This window comes from Physeter macrocephalus, unplaced genomic scaffold (assembly GCF_002837175.3).
Source record: "Physeter macrocephalus isolate SW-GA unplaced genomic scaffold, ASM283717v5 random_197, whole genome shotgun sequence".
Taxonomy (NCBI): Eukaryota; Metazoa; Chordata; class Mammalia; order Artiodactyla; family Physeteridae; genus Physeter; species Physeter macrocephalus.
The window spans coordinates 6,336-22,951 of record NW_021145474.1 but is presented as its reverse complement, the minus strand read 5'-3'; the positions used below and the strand labels follow the sequence as shown (position 1 = coordinate 22,951).

The window sequence follows — 16,616 nt, the reverse complement described above, 5'->3', positions numbered from 1 at the left end:
GGGAGGCGTCGGGGAAGGAGGGGCCCAGGGGGCAGAGGAGGGGGCGGTGTGAAAACGAGGGTGAGGTGCAGGACAGCTCGCAGAGCCGCAGGTGGGAGCGGGGCCTCTGTGAAGCTTCAGGAGCAGGTCAGGTAAAGGGTGGGGGGGAGGGGGAGTCAGGATCTATTGGGGTTCAAAGTCCCGATGCTAAGGAGTGGAGAGCAGAGATCCCCCGGGGTGGAGGAACTTGGGGGGGCACAGTCTCCACTAGGGGGGTGACTTGATGCTCCCACCTGAGCAGCGAGCTGGGCTGGGATCCAGAAGCAGGGCAAAGGGGTGCCAGCCAGAATAGGGTGAAAAAGTGATGAATGGAGAAGAATGTTCAGACTAGGGCACTCGGAAGAGTAGGGTCCCAGAGGCACCCACTCAGAATGGGGGTACACTGAACCAGACTGGGGGCTATGGTTCTTGAGCCAGACTGTCCAGTGCCGGTCAGGGGTCTGGGGACCAGGACAAGGTTGGGGGAACCAGAATTAGACAGGCCGGGAGAGGTGAGACGGGCCAGAGAAAAGTGGGGGGCTGGAATTTATTGGGGTTCGAAATCTCTGGGCGAAGGAATGAATGCCAAATTTTCCGCAGATGAGGGAGTGGGGGGTGGGAGACAGAGTCTTCATTACGAGGACGACTGGGGACTCAAGTTTCCGGAGCGCAGCCAGGCTGGGATGGGGGGTGGGGGGGGCGCGGTGGCCAGGCCAGTCTGGGCTGGGGGTCCCCGGCGTCTGGCGGAGCTGGGGTGAGGGAGTCCCCGGATCTGGGAGGAGCAGGGGGCCCCTGCACTTACCTCGTCCCATTTGATGAACTTACTCCCGCGCCGCAGGGTCTCCACGACGGTGGGCGGCTCCAGCTGCAGCGCATGGACGCCGGGCCTGGCGCCCGCCATAGCTGGGCCGGGGGCGGGTCGGGGACCCACGGAGCCCCGACGGGGACCCGACGGCGCCGCTGCTCCCTCCGCGCGCTCCCGCGCGGCCCGCTCCGGCCCGGCGGCGTCACCGCCCGCCCGCCAGTCTGTCCGGGACAGACCAGAGAATCGGCGGGGCCCGGCCGGGGCGGGGCGGGGGCGGGGCCGCAGCGGCACCGCCCCCTCCCCCGGCGTCGGGCCCGCCCGCCCCGCGTCGGCTCCCCCTGGCGGCCGGGGTGGCGACTGCAGCCAGAGGAGGGATGGGGCAGAGGCACGCCCGGACTGGGGCACTTCGCTGGGGGTGGCTCAGCTGAACCCGCCCGGGGTTGGAGGAAGGCGCTTCGGGGCGGGGAGGCTGTTGGGGTGCAGCTGGAGGGACTGCGTGCAGAGGGCGCTGCCGAAGACCGGCCGGGGTCGGCCCGCTAAGGTTTCTGAGGGGCAGGGGCGGGGGGTACTACCGGAGAGCAGGACTTGGGCCTGGGGGCGCAGAGACCTGCCACCCACCCCACTCCTGCAGCACTTAGCTGATCGCCGGAAAAGACACTCCAACCCCCCTCTCTGCCCTCACTTCGCCTCACCCCCTTCTGCAGCAGCTCGGTACCCGCCCCCCCCTCCCTAGGAGCAATTAGCAAGCTAATGGGCCTTCCGCCGGCGGGCACCCCTCCCCCGTCCCTAGCCCGGGGAGGCCCGGCGCCTGTCGCCTCCTTTGAGGACCCAAGCACCCTGGCTTTCCAGAGCGAGCCCTGGAACAGCGCCCTTCTTGTTCCGCAGACACCCCCCACAGCTCAACCTGGAGCCTGTCCCTGCGGGGCTCTCGACTGCAAACTGAGAAGGGGACAGCTGGTCGTTTGCCCAGAGGGGTCAGAAGGCTCCTGGGTGTCCACGAACAAGGAGGGTCGAGGAGGGGCTCTGCCACTCCTGGCCCACAGCAGGTGTCCTGAAATCTGCTGCATGCCAGAGACGGGAGCGGGGAAGGCGCATGGGCACTGAGATGGGTGGGGGCTGCAGCCCCTCCCGCAGGGCTTGGCTGGGGGGGCTCCTGCCTGGGGGCCCCTGTGGGAGCCCCCCCAATACAGAGACAGTAGCAGCAGCAGGTTTAAAGTAGAACTCATCCAGAGGGGCCAGCCAAGTCACCTAGAAACCCAGAAAGAGATGGAGCTGCTTCTGGGGGAGGAGGGGTCAGTCAAGGAGGAGCCAGCCCTACAGGCCTCTTTGCCCCAGGCTCTCAGACCCCCAAGGGGAGCCCTGCCTGGCACTGGCCATCCTCAAAATCCCCACCATGTTGGGTACCAACTCTAACCTAACAGATCTCCTAGCCTTTGGCTGAGGCCCTGTGGGGTGTGATTATCATCTCTACTTGAGGTGCAGAGGAGGGGAAAGGACTTGCCCAAGGTCACACAGCTTCGTAGGAAGATTGCAGCCCTCTGTCTTGAAGGCCAGTTTATGTCCTGCCTTTACTCCTTGCCCTTGAAGAGACAAAGAAAGGGGGACAGGACTTGTGATCCTTGTCCTCTCTCACCAGAGCAACAGAGCCATAGCCCTCAGAGACTTAGGGACTACAAGGTCTCATTGGGCAGAGCCATGCCTGGTAGACATTGGCCTCTGCTCCCGCTGACTTGGGTTCAAGTCTACCGGCAGAACCTCATCTCTCTGTGCCTCAGTCACCTTTTCCAGAAGGTGGAGGTTGTCAGAGGATGAAATAGGCAAATGGGTATGAGATGACCCCTAGGTGTAGACAGCTGGATCTCTAAGGAGTGAGAGCAGGCTGTGGGGACAAGGGGGAGGAAGGAGGAAAGGGCATGGATCAGCTCTGGGGCAGGGGGCTAGCAGGGCCTAGAGCCAGGGCCTGAGCTTAGGGGTAGAAGCTCTAGGCAGCAGCTCCTTGGAAAACAGGATGGGAGCCTGTTTCCTGGGCCTGAGCCCCTCCCCCTCTCCCTCCACCCCTGTGTCTCCCGAGGCCGGGGCAACCCCCATTAGAGGGCTTCTTCCTCCTCGGACACTTTCTTGCAGCCTTGGTAATGGTGATAGAGTTTCTCGGCAAGCAGTAAATGGTGGAAGGAAGGCAGCCTTTCCGGCCTCTACCCTTGATTAAGGGAGCGGTCTCAGCCAAGGGACCCTCCCTAGGGCCTCTGCTTTGAGGAGGCGCTGAAAGCAGCCTTAGCTGCCCTCTGGTGGAGGGGGGCCAGGATCCCAAGAGGGGTGGGGCTGGGGAGGCCACAGCCTGAGGCTGGAAGGATGAAGAGCAGCAGCGGTGACAGGTTCAGACAGGAGAGCAAGGGCTGGGATATGGTCTTGGAGCACTGACCTCAGCCCCAAACCACCAGAAGTCAGCAGAATCCGCCCCTCTGAAGAGGCTCAGGGCAGGTAAGTGACTTGCCCAGGGCCTCGAAGCCTAGGGCAGAGGCAGGATTTGAATCCAGTTCTTCCACTCCAAGGTTCTGTGCTGGGCACCCCAGCCTCCAAGACAGCTGCAGGCCATCATGGCCATCTGCACTAACTGTTCACAGGGTAGGCGGCCATGGGAAGGGACTGGATGGACAGGGGAGTCAGCCCCAGGAATCTGGGAGTGCCCTGGGGGTGGCACAGGAGGTGGAGAGAGGGAGAGTCAGGAAAAGCATCCCTGGCTCTTCCCTGTTCAGCCTAGAGAATCCTCAGGGGACCCGTGAAATTTGGGCATGACCGGAGGCCTTCACACCAGCCTTGAGGGGAGGAGGGACAGGAAGATCATTGCTCAGGGTCATAGCATCTAGGGGGTGCGGAGCTGGGGCTGGTACCCAGGTCTTTGCTGCCAGTAGGTTTCACTCCCACAAAAAGCTATGGTATATCCTCTCTTGTAACTGTGAGCTCCCCAAGGCCTGAATCAATGCTCCAGTTCAGAAAGAACAGACCCGCCCCAGTGGGGTGAGGTGGGGTGAGGTGGGGTGTGGTGGGGAATTTGGATGTGGGTAAGTTGCTTCTCCCATCAGGCCAAGCTCAGAGCCAGAGGCCAGGCTGGGGATGGGGCTCTCTTTGAAAGAGTGGGTCCTGCCTAATCCGCAAGAGCAGGGTCAGCCCTTCCCTGGCCCCCCAGGCTGGCCAAAGGGAGGCTAAGGCCAGAAGGGGGGCTGGAGAGGGAGGAGGCATCAGCCCGTCACCGAGCCACATTAACCTGCCCCCTACCCAGGCCTCCCACCTGGCCTGAATCCCACCACCACCATCACCACACACACCATTCTCAGCCAGCACCTTCTCATTGTCTGTTCTCCGCAGCTACAAGGTAAGCCTACAGTCCTAGGTTTGAGTTTGTCTGCAGCACCAGCTGTGTGACCCTGGGCCAGTGTCAGCCTCTCTCTGAACTCCATCTACTGCAGAGGATTTCTCTGGCATCCAGAGAGAGGGTGTCTGTGAGGGGCTGGGACTTACTGCCTCTCAGACCCTGAGACTCTGCTTGGGACTGCAGAGGGTGAGCCTGCTGTCTGTGGAAGCATCCCAAACAGAGCTGCACAGCCTTGTGCGGTGGTATGAGTAGTGATTTTGTGTCAGGGGACCTGGGTACACAAGCTGAGCTCCATCTCTATCTGGCTGTGTGACTTAACCCCTGTGGTTCAGTCCTTGAATCTTCCATGCACTTTCCTACTTAATCTTTGCCACAGCCTTCAGAGGAAATGGATGCACAGAAGAAGCCATTAATTCTTTCATTCGGTCATTTGTTCAACCAATAGTTATCGAACACCTACTATGAGTCTGACCTAGGTGCCGAGAGTTCAACAAGAGTCAGGTAATTTGCGCGATCCATGTGGGTTTGAAGCCCAGCAGGCCCACTCAGCCATGGGCATCAGCAGTAAACGAGGGCCAGACAGGTCTCGGCCTCATGGAGCTCATAGTTGAGGAATGGGAGACAGACAATGAACAAATGAATGAGAGACACTATTTAAAAATATGGAAAATCAAAGCAGGTGCGGGAATGAGACGCACGGTCTGCTTAAGAGAGGTGGGCCAGATTAGGCGCCTGTGAGATCTGAAAGACAGAGGCCGCAGGGCGAGGATCTACCGGAGAGCGAGTGAGGTGCCCTCACGCTGGAACCGACTATGTGGAACCGACCGTAGGAACTCCCATTAGGGTCAGCTATTATTATTATCCTTATTATCGTGAGTACCGGCTCCCCCACTTCCCAGCTCTTTACGCCTCAGTTTGTACACACAGAGGTTGCGGGGTGCAGGGAACCGCGCCCTGTGGAAACCAGCCCTACGAGGGCGCTCCAAACAAGTTCTGCGCTTTCCCGGACCCGGTTCCGCTCCAGGGGAGGGGCGGCCATGGGGGCCGGACTCTGGGAACTACATTTCCCATAATTCCGTCCCCCGCCGCCATCTTGGCGGGTGGGCGGTGGCTGTCTGGGGTCTGGCCCTTCAGGCCGCCCGGATGGCTCAGCTCACCCCCAGCCTAGGCCTCCATCATGGGGGGCGCGGAACCCCGACGAATAGGGCGTCTGGTGACCTGGGCAGCGCCTGCCCGCCTTCTCCACTCCTCCACCCCCGGGCGTCCGGCCCACCCAGGTGTCCGTCCGCGCGAAGAAGCCTGCTCTTTACCCGCTGGCCAAGGGCCTGAGGACCCAGAAGTCGGGGGCTCCCACGTCTCTTCCTCGGACCTCTGTCCAGTATACAGTGCCCACTCCCCTCCATTCTCAGACGGCCCCTGTTTTTGCTTCAGTGAGGACAGAACACTAGGTTCCCCGCAGGAGCGCAAATCCGGCTACCGGACGCTTAGAACGCCTGGGCTTGGGGCAGGAAGCTTAAAAGGGATAGCGGACAGCTAGGTCCAAACCTCTAAGGGCTAGACCCTCTCCTAGCCCCTGCCCGGGGGCGGGGTAGGGGTGCGGTGCCTGCTGCAGGACTGTCCCTTTAAGGGGGTGTGGTCGGGGGGCGGGGGAAGCGATCGAGACAGAGAAAGCGGCTTCGGCTGCGGCGGTTCGGGCGGCGGCCGCGGGGGACAAAGGGCGGGCGGATCGGCGGGGAGGGGGCGGGGCGCGGCCAGGCCAGGCCCGGGGGCTCCGCATGCTGCAGCTGCCCCCGGGCGCCCCCGCCGCCGCCCTCGCAGCGGAGCCGTGCGGAGCCGAGCTCACGAGCTAACCCGAGCCAGCGGCCCGGAGCCAGCCGGCGGGCGTCCCGGAGGCGGCGGCGCAGGGAGGGGCCCGACTAGCGCACGTGGCCCCGGCGGCCGCCATGGCGGATAGCGGCCCCGCAGGGGGCGCGGCGTTGGCGGCTCCGGCCCCTGGTCCGGGGAGTGGCGGCCCAGGGCCCCGCGTCTACTTTCAGAGCCCCCCTGGGGCTGCAGGCGAGGGCCCGGGCGGCGCGGACGACGAGGGCCCAGTGAGGCGCCAAGGGAAGGTCACGGTCAAGTACGACCGCAAGGAGCTACGGAAGCGCCTCAACCTGGAGGAGTGGATCCTGGAGCAGCTCACTCGCCTCTACGACTGCCAGGTGTGTCCCCCACCCTGCGCCGACACCCTAAAATCGGTCCCGATTCGGGCCGCCTGGGAACCCCACCTTGAGCCCGCCTGTCACCCGGAGTCAATGGGCGCTCCGCTTCCGCGCGCTCCCCAGCTCTCCGTACTCCCCGCCCCCAATGTGTGCTCTTTCTTGTCTGACCAAAGTCACTCCTTTCTTATCTGCTGCCTTGGACAGGAGACTCGGGGCTTGTCTGGACTGGCGGGGAAAGGAGATCTACCTATTACCTGCTAGCCTAGACTAGTTAAAAGGCGCTAGCTGGCCTGGGTGGTGGTGGTACGGGTCTTGCCTGTTCTAATGGGCTAACCAGGAGTTCCATCTTGTCATGGGGGGCACTAACCCACTCTCTGGGTTCTCGTTCTCCACCCTTTGACTCCTTCCTTGATCAAATGGTGACTCAGTCCCCGGGGGGCAGGGTGGAGGAGTGGGCTTGCCCTGTGCTGCCTACCCTAGCGCAGCCCTGGGATGCAGCTGACTCCAGACCGGAGAGAGGCTTCCTGGGGGGGGGAGGGGTGGCAGGCACCCCCTCCCTCAGCAAAGCATGGGCTCTTTGTTTCCCCTTTACCAGGCCTGGGTCCTTCCCACTGACCCCTCACCCTTCACTTCCTCCTCACTCCTGGGAAGCTGTGACAGGTGTTTGGGGGAGGGGAAGGGGCTGTGATGAGTTGGGACAGCTGGCCCCACCTGTGCTCTGGTTGAGATGGGGGGCCCGGAAGTTGGGGAGACACACCTGCAGGGTTCCTAGCCCAGGATCCCCAGCCCTAGCTGTCTGGCACCCAGGGTGCCCAACTGGCAGGGACAGGAAGCTCCCCCCCGCCCCCATTGGGCAGTTTGCCTTGGCACAGGCCTGATCTGTTTTCTCCTCGGAGCAGCTGCCGCTGTCTGCTGGGCAAGAGGGCTGGCTCATCTGCAGTAGGGCAGGGGCCTCAGCCAGAGAGCCCCTCTCACACCCTCTCTCCCAACTCAGGCCCTTGTCTCTCCCTCCTCCCCCACCCCTACCCCAGGAAGAGGAGATCCCGGAGCTGGAGATTGACGTGGATGAACTCCTGGACATGGAGAGCGATGATACCCGAGCTGCCAGGGTCAAGGTGAGAGGGGTTGGGGGGCAGCAGGGCCAGGTCAGGGGAGCAGGGAATAGAGGGGTGCCTGGAGGCACTGCCCCGTGGGTAGGCAAGCCTCTGGAGCCAGGCCTTCTTTGGTCTGAGTCAGCCAGCTCTGTGACCTTCCTGGGCTCAGCTTCTGGCTCCGTCAAATAGGGCCAGTGGTACTTGCCTAGCTGTTCAGTAGCTGTGGCATCTCCTGTGCCTCAGGGTCGCCCCAGTGCCTTGGAAGAGGGTATAGGTGAACTTTAGGCCCGTGTTCTTGAGACTCTCATAGTTATACTTTCCCCCCTTGCCCCACTAGGAGCTGCTGGTTGACTGTTACAAACCCACTGAGGTAAGGAGGTGGTTTCCCCAGAGGGTGGGGTGAGGAGCCTGGGGTCCTGTCATCTTGGGTTTTGGTCTCCCTAATGTCCTCCCTCCCTCCAGGCCTTCATCTCTGGCCTGCTGGACAAGATCCGGGGCATGCAGAAGCTGAGCACACCCCAGAAGAAATAAGTGTCCTCGACCCAGGTGAACGGTGGCTCCCACAGGACAATCGCTGCCCCGCAACCTCGTAGCAACAGCAATACCGGGGGGCCCTGCGGCCAGGCCTGGTGCCATGTGCAGTGCTCCCCGTGCCCCTGGCCCAGGGGCCTCTTCCCTGCCCCTTCAGTTTTCCATTTTTGGGGTTTTTTATTATTATTAAACTGACGGGACTTTTTGTGTTTTTATATTGACTGCGGCGCGGGCCCTTTAATAAAGCTAGGATATGCCTTTGGTGCAGTTAACAGGCTCGCCTGGTTTCTTTTAGGGGGGACACACTGCTCTACAACTGCTGCCAGCTCAGCTTCTCCCCAGGTGACCGCAGGCCTTCCTGAGGGCCACGTAGCCATGGCGATAGCCCAGTGCTGGCTCCCAGACCAGGATCTGGAAGCGTCTGGGGAGTTGGGGAGGAGCCGTGTTGCTGCTGGCAGGCAGGAATACTCCTTTTTCCCTCTGGACAAGGGCCACCAAGTCACCCAGGGCTTGGCCATCGTGACCTCCATGCCACTGAGCCTACTAGACCCCAAGGCTCTGCAGCCAGGAAAGGAGAGGGAGGGGTGGGGGGAGGATGAGGGAGAGGGAAGGCTGAAGCTGTGGTTTCTAAGTCTCCAGGGCCCACAAACAAACACAGGCTCACTTCATGGGCTTTAAAGTTTTTTTCTTTCTTTAAACAGTCTGGTCCCTGATGGGGGCCTCTCCACCACCCCTCCCCAGTTTGGCTACAGTTCTGAACGTCGCTCGATTTTGAGCAGCTCCACCTCGAACACCAAGGTTGCACCGCCTGCAGGGGAGAAGTGGGATCAGAATGAGAACCAGGGCCACAGGGAGATGGAATGGGTGCAGGAGATGGGGGGCAGGAAGGTTTATTACCTGGAATCTTTGGGGGAGCTCCCCGCTCTCCGTACCCTGAAAAGATGCACAAAGAAGGTGAGCCGTGGCCAGGCAGAGTGAGGTGTTCTGCAGACAACCCGGCTGAAACCAAGCCTCTGCCCATCCCGGCACAAGGCCAGAAATGGAGAAGGTGTAATGGATTTGGGAGGGGGGTGCTAAAGGTCTTGTGGAGGGCAGAGAGTGGGCGCCAGAGCCAAGCGTCCCAAGGGTCTTGCCCTGTCCTCACTGCTGGACACAACTAGACTTGGAAGTGGCGTGTATTGAATGGACTGAGCGGAGATCAATGCAGAGGCTGAACCAGCCTTCACCCTTACGTGGATATAACCCTGAACTCCCTATCCCCATTCAGGAAGGGCCTCTTACCTAGCTCTGATGGGATCACCAACTTCCGCTTTTCCCCCTCACACATCCTGTAGGACAACACATGTTCAGCATGTGGCAGCACCCAGGCTCCCTGCCCCCACCCCATACCTGGAGCTTGCCTCCCACAGTTCACCTCCTGGACCACAGCCATGGCCCCTCGACTCACCCTAGCAGCCCCTGGTCCCAGCCCTTGATGACCTGGCCCGTGCCCAGGGAGAAGACAAAGGGCTGGTTCTGGGGCAGGCTGCTGTCAAACTCTGTTCCATCTTCCAGCTTACCCTGTGAGACCATGGGAAGGCCAGTGAGGAGGAGGGTCTGCTCTGACACCCCCACCCCCAGGTGCTCTTCCCATCAAGGTGGCAGCCCACAGCACTGGCGGCCACAGTCCTAGAAAGGGACAGAACCTTGGGCAGCTCACAGTACATTGCACTGCTTGCTGGTGCCAACTGGGAGTAGACAGTGAAGAGCAAGATAGGATCATGCAAAGTAGATGAGGAGACTTGCCCAAGGTCACCCACCTTTTGGCAGACAAACCTGGCTCCCAGGTCCTTTCTGGTCCCCGGAAGGCCCACCCACCCCCAAAAGCTCCACTCCCTCACCCACCGTGTAGTGCATGTGCAGGACATCCCCTTTGCGTGATTTGATGGGACAGTGGTCTACCCGTTTCTTGACTCCGATCTGCAGCTTCCGTTTGCCCTCGGCCCCGGCGGCCGTGACCAGGGCGCTCAGGCAGATGGACAATACTGTCAGGACCCAGCTCAGCCTCATGTTTCTGCGGGGACAGACCCCGACCAACCAATCGGGGGAGAGGAACGGGAGGGCATGGAATACGGGCAAGTACCAAGAGGATTCCACCCCACCGTACCTTGCCTGCCCCTGGGGATCCCCTTGTCCCGTGTCACCGCCCCCTCCCCCAGGCTCCGCGGCCACACTTACCAGTCCAGTGAGAAGGGGGCTTGCCCGAGGAACCCAGCAGCGGGGGGAGGGGGTCAGGGGAGGCCACAGCAGCCAGGGTCCAGCCCCTTTGCTCACCCCCTGCCCTTCCGTCCCTCCCAGTCCCCAGCTCTGCTCTTCAATTCCCCCCCGTCCCCTTCCGCAAAGTCCAAACCCTATCTGGCTGCGCAGCAGTTGCCCCAACAGGGCGACCCCATTCACGCCACACCCAATTGCCTCCCGCCCAGCACACCCACACCTCTGCGGCTGCCGCAGGGGGTCGGCCCCGAGGCACCCACACATCGCCACTGGGTGGCTCTGGGGAGCCCCTGTCCTCCGGGGGTACCCCCCAGGCTGGTCCTGTGCCTCCGCCCGAGGCCCCGCCCCAACTCTGAGCCCTCGGGGGCCTGCGGGGCACCCAGACTGGCCCCGTGTCGGGTGGCCGCCGAGCCCGCTCCACCCACACCACCTCTCCCGGGGGAGTTCTCGGCCTACCGCGTCCCCAAGCACGGCCACCACGGAGACCGCCCCCGCGTGGACGCCCCGGGCCACTACCTGGGCCTACCCCTTCGCTGGGCTCCTTAGCCCCACCCTTTAAAGGGCGTGGTTCCTCCCCCGGCCCTGTAGTCCCGCCCCCGACAGGACTAGACCCCTCTTCCTGAACTGTAGCCACGCCACTCACCGGCTGAGGCCGCGCCCCCAGTGCCTGGGTTCCTTCCCCCTCGGTCTCCAAACCCGAGGCTCCTCCTTCCGCCTGTTCCAGCTCCTCCTCCAAGGGCCAGTCTCCGTCCCTCTCCAGTCCTAACCCCGCCCCCAGCCCTGGAGCTCCGCCTTCCACTGGCACAAGCTCAGAGGTCCCACCCGTCTCCGTTCCACGTCCCGCCCCGACTCCCGGAGCCCCGCCCCTTGAGGCGTGAGAACCCTCCCCCTGCGGCATCCCCAGACAGCTCTGACCCCAACCCTCAATTTCCTCGTAACCTATCCCTTGTTGACACTCAGAGCCCCGGCCCGCTCCTGCCCCGCCTGATCCAGCCTGCCCCCTTGCACCCCGGCTCCCCACAGCCCGGGCTGTGGCCCCCGCTCACCTCCTCGCCGCGCCCCCGGAGTCAACCCCAGTCGTGCTGCCGTCTCTGCGCAGGCGCGTCATCGTCGCCACCAGACCCGGCCACGCCGCCCGCCCTCATTGGACCGTGCGAAACCCGCGGCCACACGCCCGCCTGGGCGGCCTTCTCTTGCTCCGCCCCCCGCGCCGCCATGTGACTTATGCGTCATGTCCGGTGGCTCTGTAGTCCGTAAGGTTAGGTGAAAGTGACTTCTGAAAGGGCCGAAGGCACTTCCGGTCGAGGTGAAATTAAGGTCAAGTGGGCGCGGGTTCGCGGAGAGGGTCTTGAGACGCCATTTTATGTCGCCCCCAGCCTCTCCCACGGCTCTCCTGTTTGCCCCTGAGCCTCTTCGGGATCCACAATCCTCAGTTGCTGTGGAAAGAGCCTGGCTTCATAGTGAGCCCTGGGTTTGAATCCAGGGTCTGCCACTCATTGACTGGCTGTGTGTGACCTTGAGCAAGTTCCTTGGCCTGGTAACTCGGGCTTGGTAACATCCACCCCGCAGGGCCCCTGTAGGATGGCTGCAAGTGAGGTGCACTGCCAGGCCCTGGTCCACGGCGAATGCTCTCTCCCTTTTTTCTCTCCCAGCGTACAGGCCTGCCTCTACCTGCTGCGCAGTGACCCCTGAATCATGACTGTAATGGTCTGGCTGGGTCCGTTCCCCAACCGGACTTATTTCCAGGTGCCACAGCACCCAGGAGTGAACATCTGTCCATTGAAGTAATGAACCTGCAGTTGGGAGGCAGCTAAACCTGTTGAGTGTTAGGGAGAGAGCCGACCTGAGGTTGAATCCCCAGGTCAGTCAGACTCTTCGAGCCTATTTCCTCAACTGAAAAAGGAAGATAATTACAACACTCAGAACTGAGGACTAGGCGAGAAGGCACATACGAAGCAGTGTACACGCTGGGCAGGCTCACATGGGCTTGGGAGGTGGTAGCTTGTGTCCCTAACCCTCCTCTGTCTCACTCTAATTGAGCTCTGGCATTTTGGGTGACAGAATAGCTGAGAAAATGATTTGAAAGTAGCAATCACTGTCAGGAATTGTCTCTTCTGGTTTAACTCCACTCTTGGTTTGGGCCCAACAAGATCACTACCCCACTCTCTGATCTAACACTTCAGAGAAGGCCTCCATTAGGGTAGCTGCTTTGGCTTAGCTTCTGCCATGAATGTTCTGTCTCGATGGGGCAAAGCACTGGTGCCCAAGGTTGCCCTTCAGTTCACCCCCTCATCACTCAGTCCCAGGGGCACTGAAGGCTGCAGGCCGAAAGCTGGCCACTGAGCTTGGGCTGGGTCAGATCAAGGTCAGGAGAGTCCCAAGCAGCGCCTGGGGAGGGGAGTCCAAGGTGCAAAGGAGGCGAGAGTGGAGAAGACTGTGTGGTTGGGGTGAGTGGGGCCCACCGACCACAGACCTTTGGTGCTACCTCCCTTTCAGGGATGTGGGAGTGAGGTGGGGGCAGAGCAGGTGCGTGACCTTCGAGTTAAGCTACCGGGAGCAAAAAGCTGCAAACACAGAGCGTATGGAACCCGGCAGGGAAGACGGGTGTTCTTTCCTATTACGTGACTCTCTCTCTTGGAGCCCAAGGGCCCAGACCACAGTAATCATCTGTTCCCTCCGTGTGCACAGGTGGGAACTGAGGCTCAGAAAGAGAGGGGCAGTGACAACCAAGGTCATTCAGCAGATCTGGGTCCCACCTCAAGCTCACTGGCCCTCTCCTTCCGGAAAGGAACCCTTGTAATAAGCCGAGGGGCAGGGACTCCCCAGGGCCTGTTAGCACAACATGAACGTGAAGAATGCACAATTCTGGCTCTGTGACCTGTTGTGGGGGCTTGGGCCTCATCTCCTCCAAGCTCCATGTCTAGGAGGCAGTGTGACACAGACATTCATGTCCAAACCAGCCAGCCTGGACAGTGACAAACAGTGACACAGGCAGGGACAGTTCCTTCTATCTCTTTTATCGGGACTGGGGTTCACAGTTCTTGTACTGAAGCCCAACTCTCATTTTTTTGTAGAGGACCAGGGTCTTCTTAGTGAGGGGACGGAGGAGCCAGTTGTAAGATGCTCACTTGCACAAGGGGGTTAAAAACTGAGCCGGGACCCCATTCTTTTCCAAGATGGTACATGACCCCTTGTGCCAGCTCCAGGTCTCTTCATCCAGCTCTGTCCACGTTGTTGGATGGCAGCCTCAGAGAGACAAGGGGCAGTTGGAAAGCCCTCTGAGAGCCCCAGGTCCTGGAGGAGTTTCCGCCCAGGTTGAGGTCTTGGGGACTGGACTGTTCTCACCAGGATGCCCTCTTGTTCCCCTCTGGGCAGGCCTGTGAGGCACGTGGCCCCACCGAGTCTGAAAAGCAATGTATCACCTTCGCAGCTTCCGGCACCTGAGAAGGGAAGAAGGGGTCTGTTCACGCTGGCACAGCTCAGCCCCTGCTCCTCTAGACTCACCCCCTTCTTACCTTCTGTGAACCTCATTCTCCCCTAACACTCCTGGGAAGCCCCAGCTGGCCTGGCCCACAGGACGCCACCCCATGGCCCCACTGTGGAAAGGAGGGGTGGTGAGAAGCAGCTTGGACAAGGGTGGACCAGCGTTACACTACATCCCCTGGCCTCTCGGAGCACATAAGGTGGAACAAACTCTACCACAGGGGTTTCTGGGAAGGCTCAGAGCTTTGCAAACCGGAAGGCTGTCTTTCTCTTTTCTACACCTGGCGATGTCACCTCTTCCAGGACATCTCTAACCTCTCAAAGACGATGTCAGGTACCCCTCACCACAGTTCTTGACTTGACTTCCTCTGTTGGCATCACGTGCCCTCGTGTCTGACTTCCGCATCAGAACGTGAGCCTTGTTTATGCTGACCCCAGTGCCAGCAGGCGCTTGGTCAATAGTTCAGCACACTCAAAGCTTCCCCTTCCCCGGCTCTTCTCCCACCAGCAGGCTCACCGGGACCTGCTCCAGGATGGCGCCTTGACGCCACACCCAACTCCTCACCTGCAGGTGTCTGGGTTGAGCTCTAAGCCCCGCCCTTGACAACGGAGGAAGCTGCGGCGTCGGCAGCGGCAGTGGCAGGTCCGGGGGTCAGGGCGCTGGCGGCGCTGGGGGCAGCGTGGGCAGAGGGGCCTGGGGCTGGAGTGGGATGGGTGATGTCAGCTGGGGAGGGTGCTCCGGGGGCAGGGTCCCAGCCCGGAACAGAGCGGGGCTGGGGACGGTGGTGGGGAGTGGCAGCCCTAGGAGGAGAAGCAACATGTCTCGGGTGAGAAGTAAGAGTCTTCCCGGGAGCTGGGGTCGGGGAAGAGCATATAGTCTTGGGGAGCAGAGGAAAAGGGGAGAGGGGGACACCAGTGGGAGGAGAAGGCAGGGGACCACAACTTCCTGACACACTCTTACACCCCCTGCCCCACCCACACATTACATTCTGGGTGCTGGGCCTGGGCTCCAACCCCACCTCAGCAAGAGCCCAAGACTCACCTGTCCAGCTTCACAGCACTCTCTCGTTTTTTTGGTCTGAAAAGTAAGAGAGACAGACAGAGACAAGGAAAAAGAGGATCAGGAAGCCAAGCATCCTACTCTCTTGCCCTAGATCCCAGGCCTACCCGGCTATACTCTTGGAAACCTGGTCCCCGCTGTGGTGTACCACCACACCCAGCACCCCCCAAGCCTTGTCTCTATGAACTCAGGAGTGGGGCCTGGCTGGCACCTGCATTCACACTGGCTGTGTTCTTCCAGGGACATCTCCCCCAGCTGACTGCTTGGGTACCGGATCATGAGGATCTGTGCTCAGGAGAACAGGGAGAGAGACAGTCAGAGAGACAGAAAGGGGACGCTCCATGGGCTGGAGAGATGAGAATACCTTGCCCACCAGCCAGGGCTCTGGTTGCCACCCTCTCAGTCCCCAGAACGCTAGCATCCAGCCAGGCTCGCTCCGCCTGCCCCATACCTGCATTCGGACTTGGTGCTGCCCGGTGGGCACACACTCCAGGCCGTCGTCGGGGCAGCAGCCGCCACAGCGCTGCACCGTCACGCAGCTGGGCACCAGTTGCTTGGCCACAGTGCCCATGAGCTCCATGGTCAGGGGCACCACCACCTCCCGCGGCTGGCAGGTGGCACGAGCATACACGTCTATCCATGACACCACTGGGGGCAGATGCGTAAGGGTTAAGTCCCCACTGGGTTTCCTGCAGCTGCTCCCTGGTTCCCCTACCCCTGCGCCCAGAAGCTGTTCTCCTTATTTCCCATGTCACAGCCACCCTCCACTAGCCCCCACTTCTGCCCTCCCAATCTGTCTTCCCTGCCCTGTTCATCCAGAACCCAGGAACCCCCCTGCCTCAATCTCCTCTTCTGTGAAATGGACAGAATTAAGAGTTTGCATCTCACAGAGAAGTGTGATTACACAAGATGAGGAATACACAGAGTCTGGAATCAGGACTGGAAGAAAAGATTCTTAGTGCTGGCTAGTAGAAAGTTCCTATTGTTACTATTACCTTTCTTCTGATGGCCAGGGGCATCAGGATGGGAGACCGGGCCCTGCAGGAGAGAAGAAACCTGGACCCAAGGTGCACTCCAGGAAGGGCTAGCCCTGTCGCTGGCCCCAGGGCTCTGCCCTTGCAGTCAGGAGGCTTAAACTCCTCTCCGACATTTTTCCACACTGTTCTGTTCCTGGGGCCACTCTAGCTTTACCTGTCCTCTTCAGGCCACCTGGGACCTGGGACCTGCCCTGGCTACAACCCGCCAGGCACGCTCTGCCGGCAGCGTCGAACCTCCAAGCCTGGGGACCGGGCTTGTCCTCGAGGCCGCAGATCAGGAGGGGGCACAGTGAGCGCCGAACCGCGTCCTGCAGGCACCGAGGCGGCCCCGCCCCCGGCTGCGCCCTGGGGACGGGGTGGGGCGGGGGAGTGGCCCCGGAGTTGGGCCGGCGGGCGGGCGGGCGGGGAGGGACACCTCCCCGGGGATGCCCAGGCCGGGCTCCCGAGACGCCCCCCTCCGAGGCCCGACCCCGCGGATCCCCGAGAACCCGGCCGCTCCGCGCCTCCCCACTTCCGCCAACCTTGAGAGAGGGCACGGCGGGCGGGCGGCTTGTCGCGGACGCACGTACCTGGGCGGGGGCCAGCTGCAGAAGCGCGGCGAGCAGCAGGCGGCGGAGCAGGGGGCTCATGGTGCCCGCGGGGGCCGCGCGCCGGGGGCGCCCGCATCGCCCTAGCCCGGCGGCGCGGGGGGCGGCGGCAGCCAGAGCCCCATGGCGCGGGCCCGGGAGCGGCGGGCGGGGGCCGGGCGCGGGGGGCGGCTCCTC

At 61.7% G+C, this 16,616-nt stretch overlaps 5 protein-coding genes across 10 annotated transcripts in view; 1 reads left to right on the top strand and 4 right to left on the bottom strand.

Moving 5' to 3' along the window:
* The window catches only part of PLCB3 (phospholipase C beta 3), a 17,218-nt gene extending 16,201 nt beyond the window's left edge, over nucleotides 1-1,017 (bottom strand). For both annotated transcript variants that reach the window (XM_024133361.3, XM_028484546.2), the window contains exon 1: nucleotides 821-1,017. In XM_024133361.3, the coding sequence (XP_023989129.1) occupies nucleotides 821-919 (99 nt within the window). In that variant the 5' untranslated portion in view covers nucleotides 920-1,017. The remainder of the gene's footprint in view (nucleotides 1-820) is intronic.
* A 4,951-nt stretch (nucleotides 1,018-5,968) lies between these two features.
* On the top strand, nucleotides 5,969-8,286 carry PPP1R14B (protein phosphatase 1 regulatory inhibitor subunit 14B). The gene is given in 6 exon segments (XM_007102612.4): nucleotides 5,969-6,002; nucleotides 6,005-6,111; nucleotides 6,113-6,394; nucleotides 7,426-7,509; nucleotides 7,826-7,858; nucleotides 7,951-8,286. Coding segments are annotated over 6 exon segments (609 nt in total). The 3' UTR covers nucleotides 8,020-8,286.
* A 401-nt stretch (nucleotides 8,287-8,687) lies between these two features.
* FKBP2 (FKBP prolyl isomerase 2) lies at nucleotides 8,688-11,427 on the bottom strand. 4 transcript variants are annotated; one of them, XM_007102595.3, is made up of 6 exons: nucleotides 11,319-11,427; nucleotides 9,904-10,072; nucleotides 9,467-9,579; nucleotides 9,301-9,347; nucleotides 8,917-8,952; nucleotides 8,688-8,827 (listed from the first exon to the last, which is right to left on the bottom strand). In XM_007102595.3, the coding sequence occupies exons 1-6, from the start codon at nucleotides 11,378-11,380 to the stop codon at nucleotides 8,766-8,768; spliced, it is 489 nt and encodes a 162-aa protein (XP_007102657.1). In that variant the 5' UTR covers nucleotides 11,381-11,427; the 3' UTR covers nucleotides 8,688-8,765. The 4 variants fall into 4 exon arrangements, with proteins under 4 accessions (XP_007102657.1, XP_028340353.1, XP_054938589.1 ...); XM_028484552.2 differs by lacking the exon at nucleotides 11,319-11,427 and adding an exon at nucleotides 10,916-10,992; XM_055082614.1 differs by lacking the exon at nucleotides 11,319-11,427 and adding an exon at nucleotides 10,729-10,751.
* Nucleotides 10,373-11,273, bottom strand: LOC129391840 (fibrinogen alpha-1 chain). Its single transcript, XM_055082613.1, has one exon. It carries the CDS (start codon nucleotides 11,168-11,170, stop codon nucleotides 10,373-10,375), a length of 798 nt encoding a protein of 265 aa, XP_054938588.1. The 5' UTR covers nucleotides 11,171-11,273.
* A 1,841-nt stretch (nucleotides 11,428-13,268) lies between the features above and the next one.
* On the bottom strand, nucleotides 13,269-16,570 carry VEGFB (vascular endothelial growth factor B). 2 transcript variants are annotated; one of them, XM_024133266.1, is made up of 7 exons: nucleotides 16,422-16,570; nucleotides 15,811-15,853; nucleotides 15,267-15,463; nucleotides 15,027-15,100; nucleotides 14,798-14,833; nucleotides 14,321-14,455; nucleotides 13,269-13,712 (listed from the first exon to the last, which is right to left on the bottom strand). In XM_024133266.1, exons 1-7 carry the CDS (start codon nucleotides 16,479-16,481, stop codon nucleotides 13,691-13,693), a joined length of 567 nt encoding a protein of 188 aa, XP_023989034.1. In that variant the 5' UTR covers nucleotides 16,482-16,570; the 3' UTR covers nucleotides 13,269-13,690. The 2 variants fall into 2 exon arrangements, with proteins under 2 accessions (XP_023989034.1, XP_023989033.1); XM_024133265.3 differs by having other exon boundaries at nucleotides 14,321-14,556; nucleotides 16,422-16,550.
* Between the last annotated feature and the right edge of the window lie 46 nt (nucleotides 16,571-16,616).

Excerpts from the sequence above, each read along its gene's own strand:
- VEGFB (XM_024133265.3), bottom strand. The coding sequence starts at position 16,481 with ATGAGCCCCCTGCTCCGCCGCCTGCTGCTCGCCGCGCTTCTGCAGCTG. Across the intron at positions 15,464-15,810 it reads CCCTGGCCATCAGAAGAAAG|TGGTGTCATGGATAGACGTG; the intron begins GTAATAGTAACA and ends ATCTGCCCCCAG. Across the intron at positions 14,557-14,797 it reads AGTGCTGTGAAGCTGGACAG|GGCTGCCACTCCCCACCACC; the intron begins GTGAGTCTTGGG and ends TTCTCCTCCTAG.
- FKBP2 (XM_007102595.3), bottom strand. The coding sequence starts at position 11,380 with ATGACGCGCCTGCGCAGAGACGGCAGCACGACTGGGGTTGACTCCGGG. Across the intron at positions 10,073-11,318 it reads TCCGGGGGCGCGGCGAGGAG|AAACATGAGGCTGAGCTGGG; the intron begins GTGAGCGGGGGC and ends CTGTCCCCGCAG. Across the intron at positions 9,580-9,903 it reads TCCTGCACATGCACTACACG|GGTAAGCTGGAAGATGGAAC; the intron begins GTGGGTGAGGGA and ends ATGGTCTCACAG.
- LOC129391840 (XM_055082613.1), bottom strand. The coding sequence starts at position 11,170 with ATGCCGCAGGGGGAGGGTTCTCACGCCTCAAGGGGCGGGGCTCCGGGA.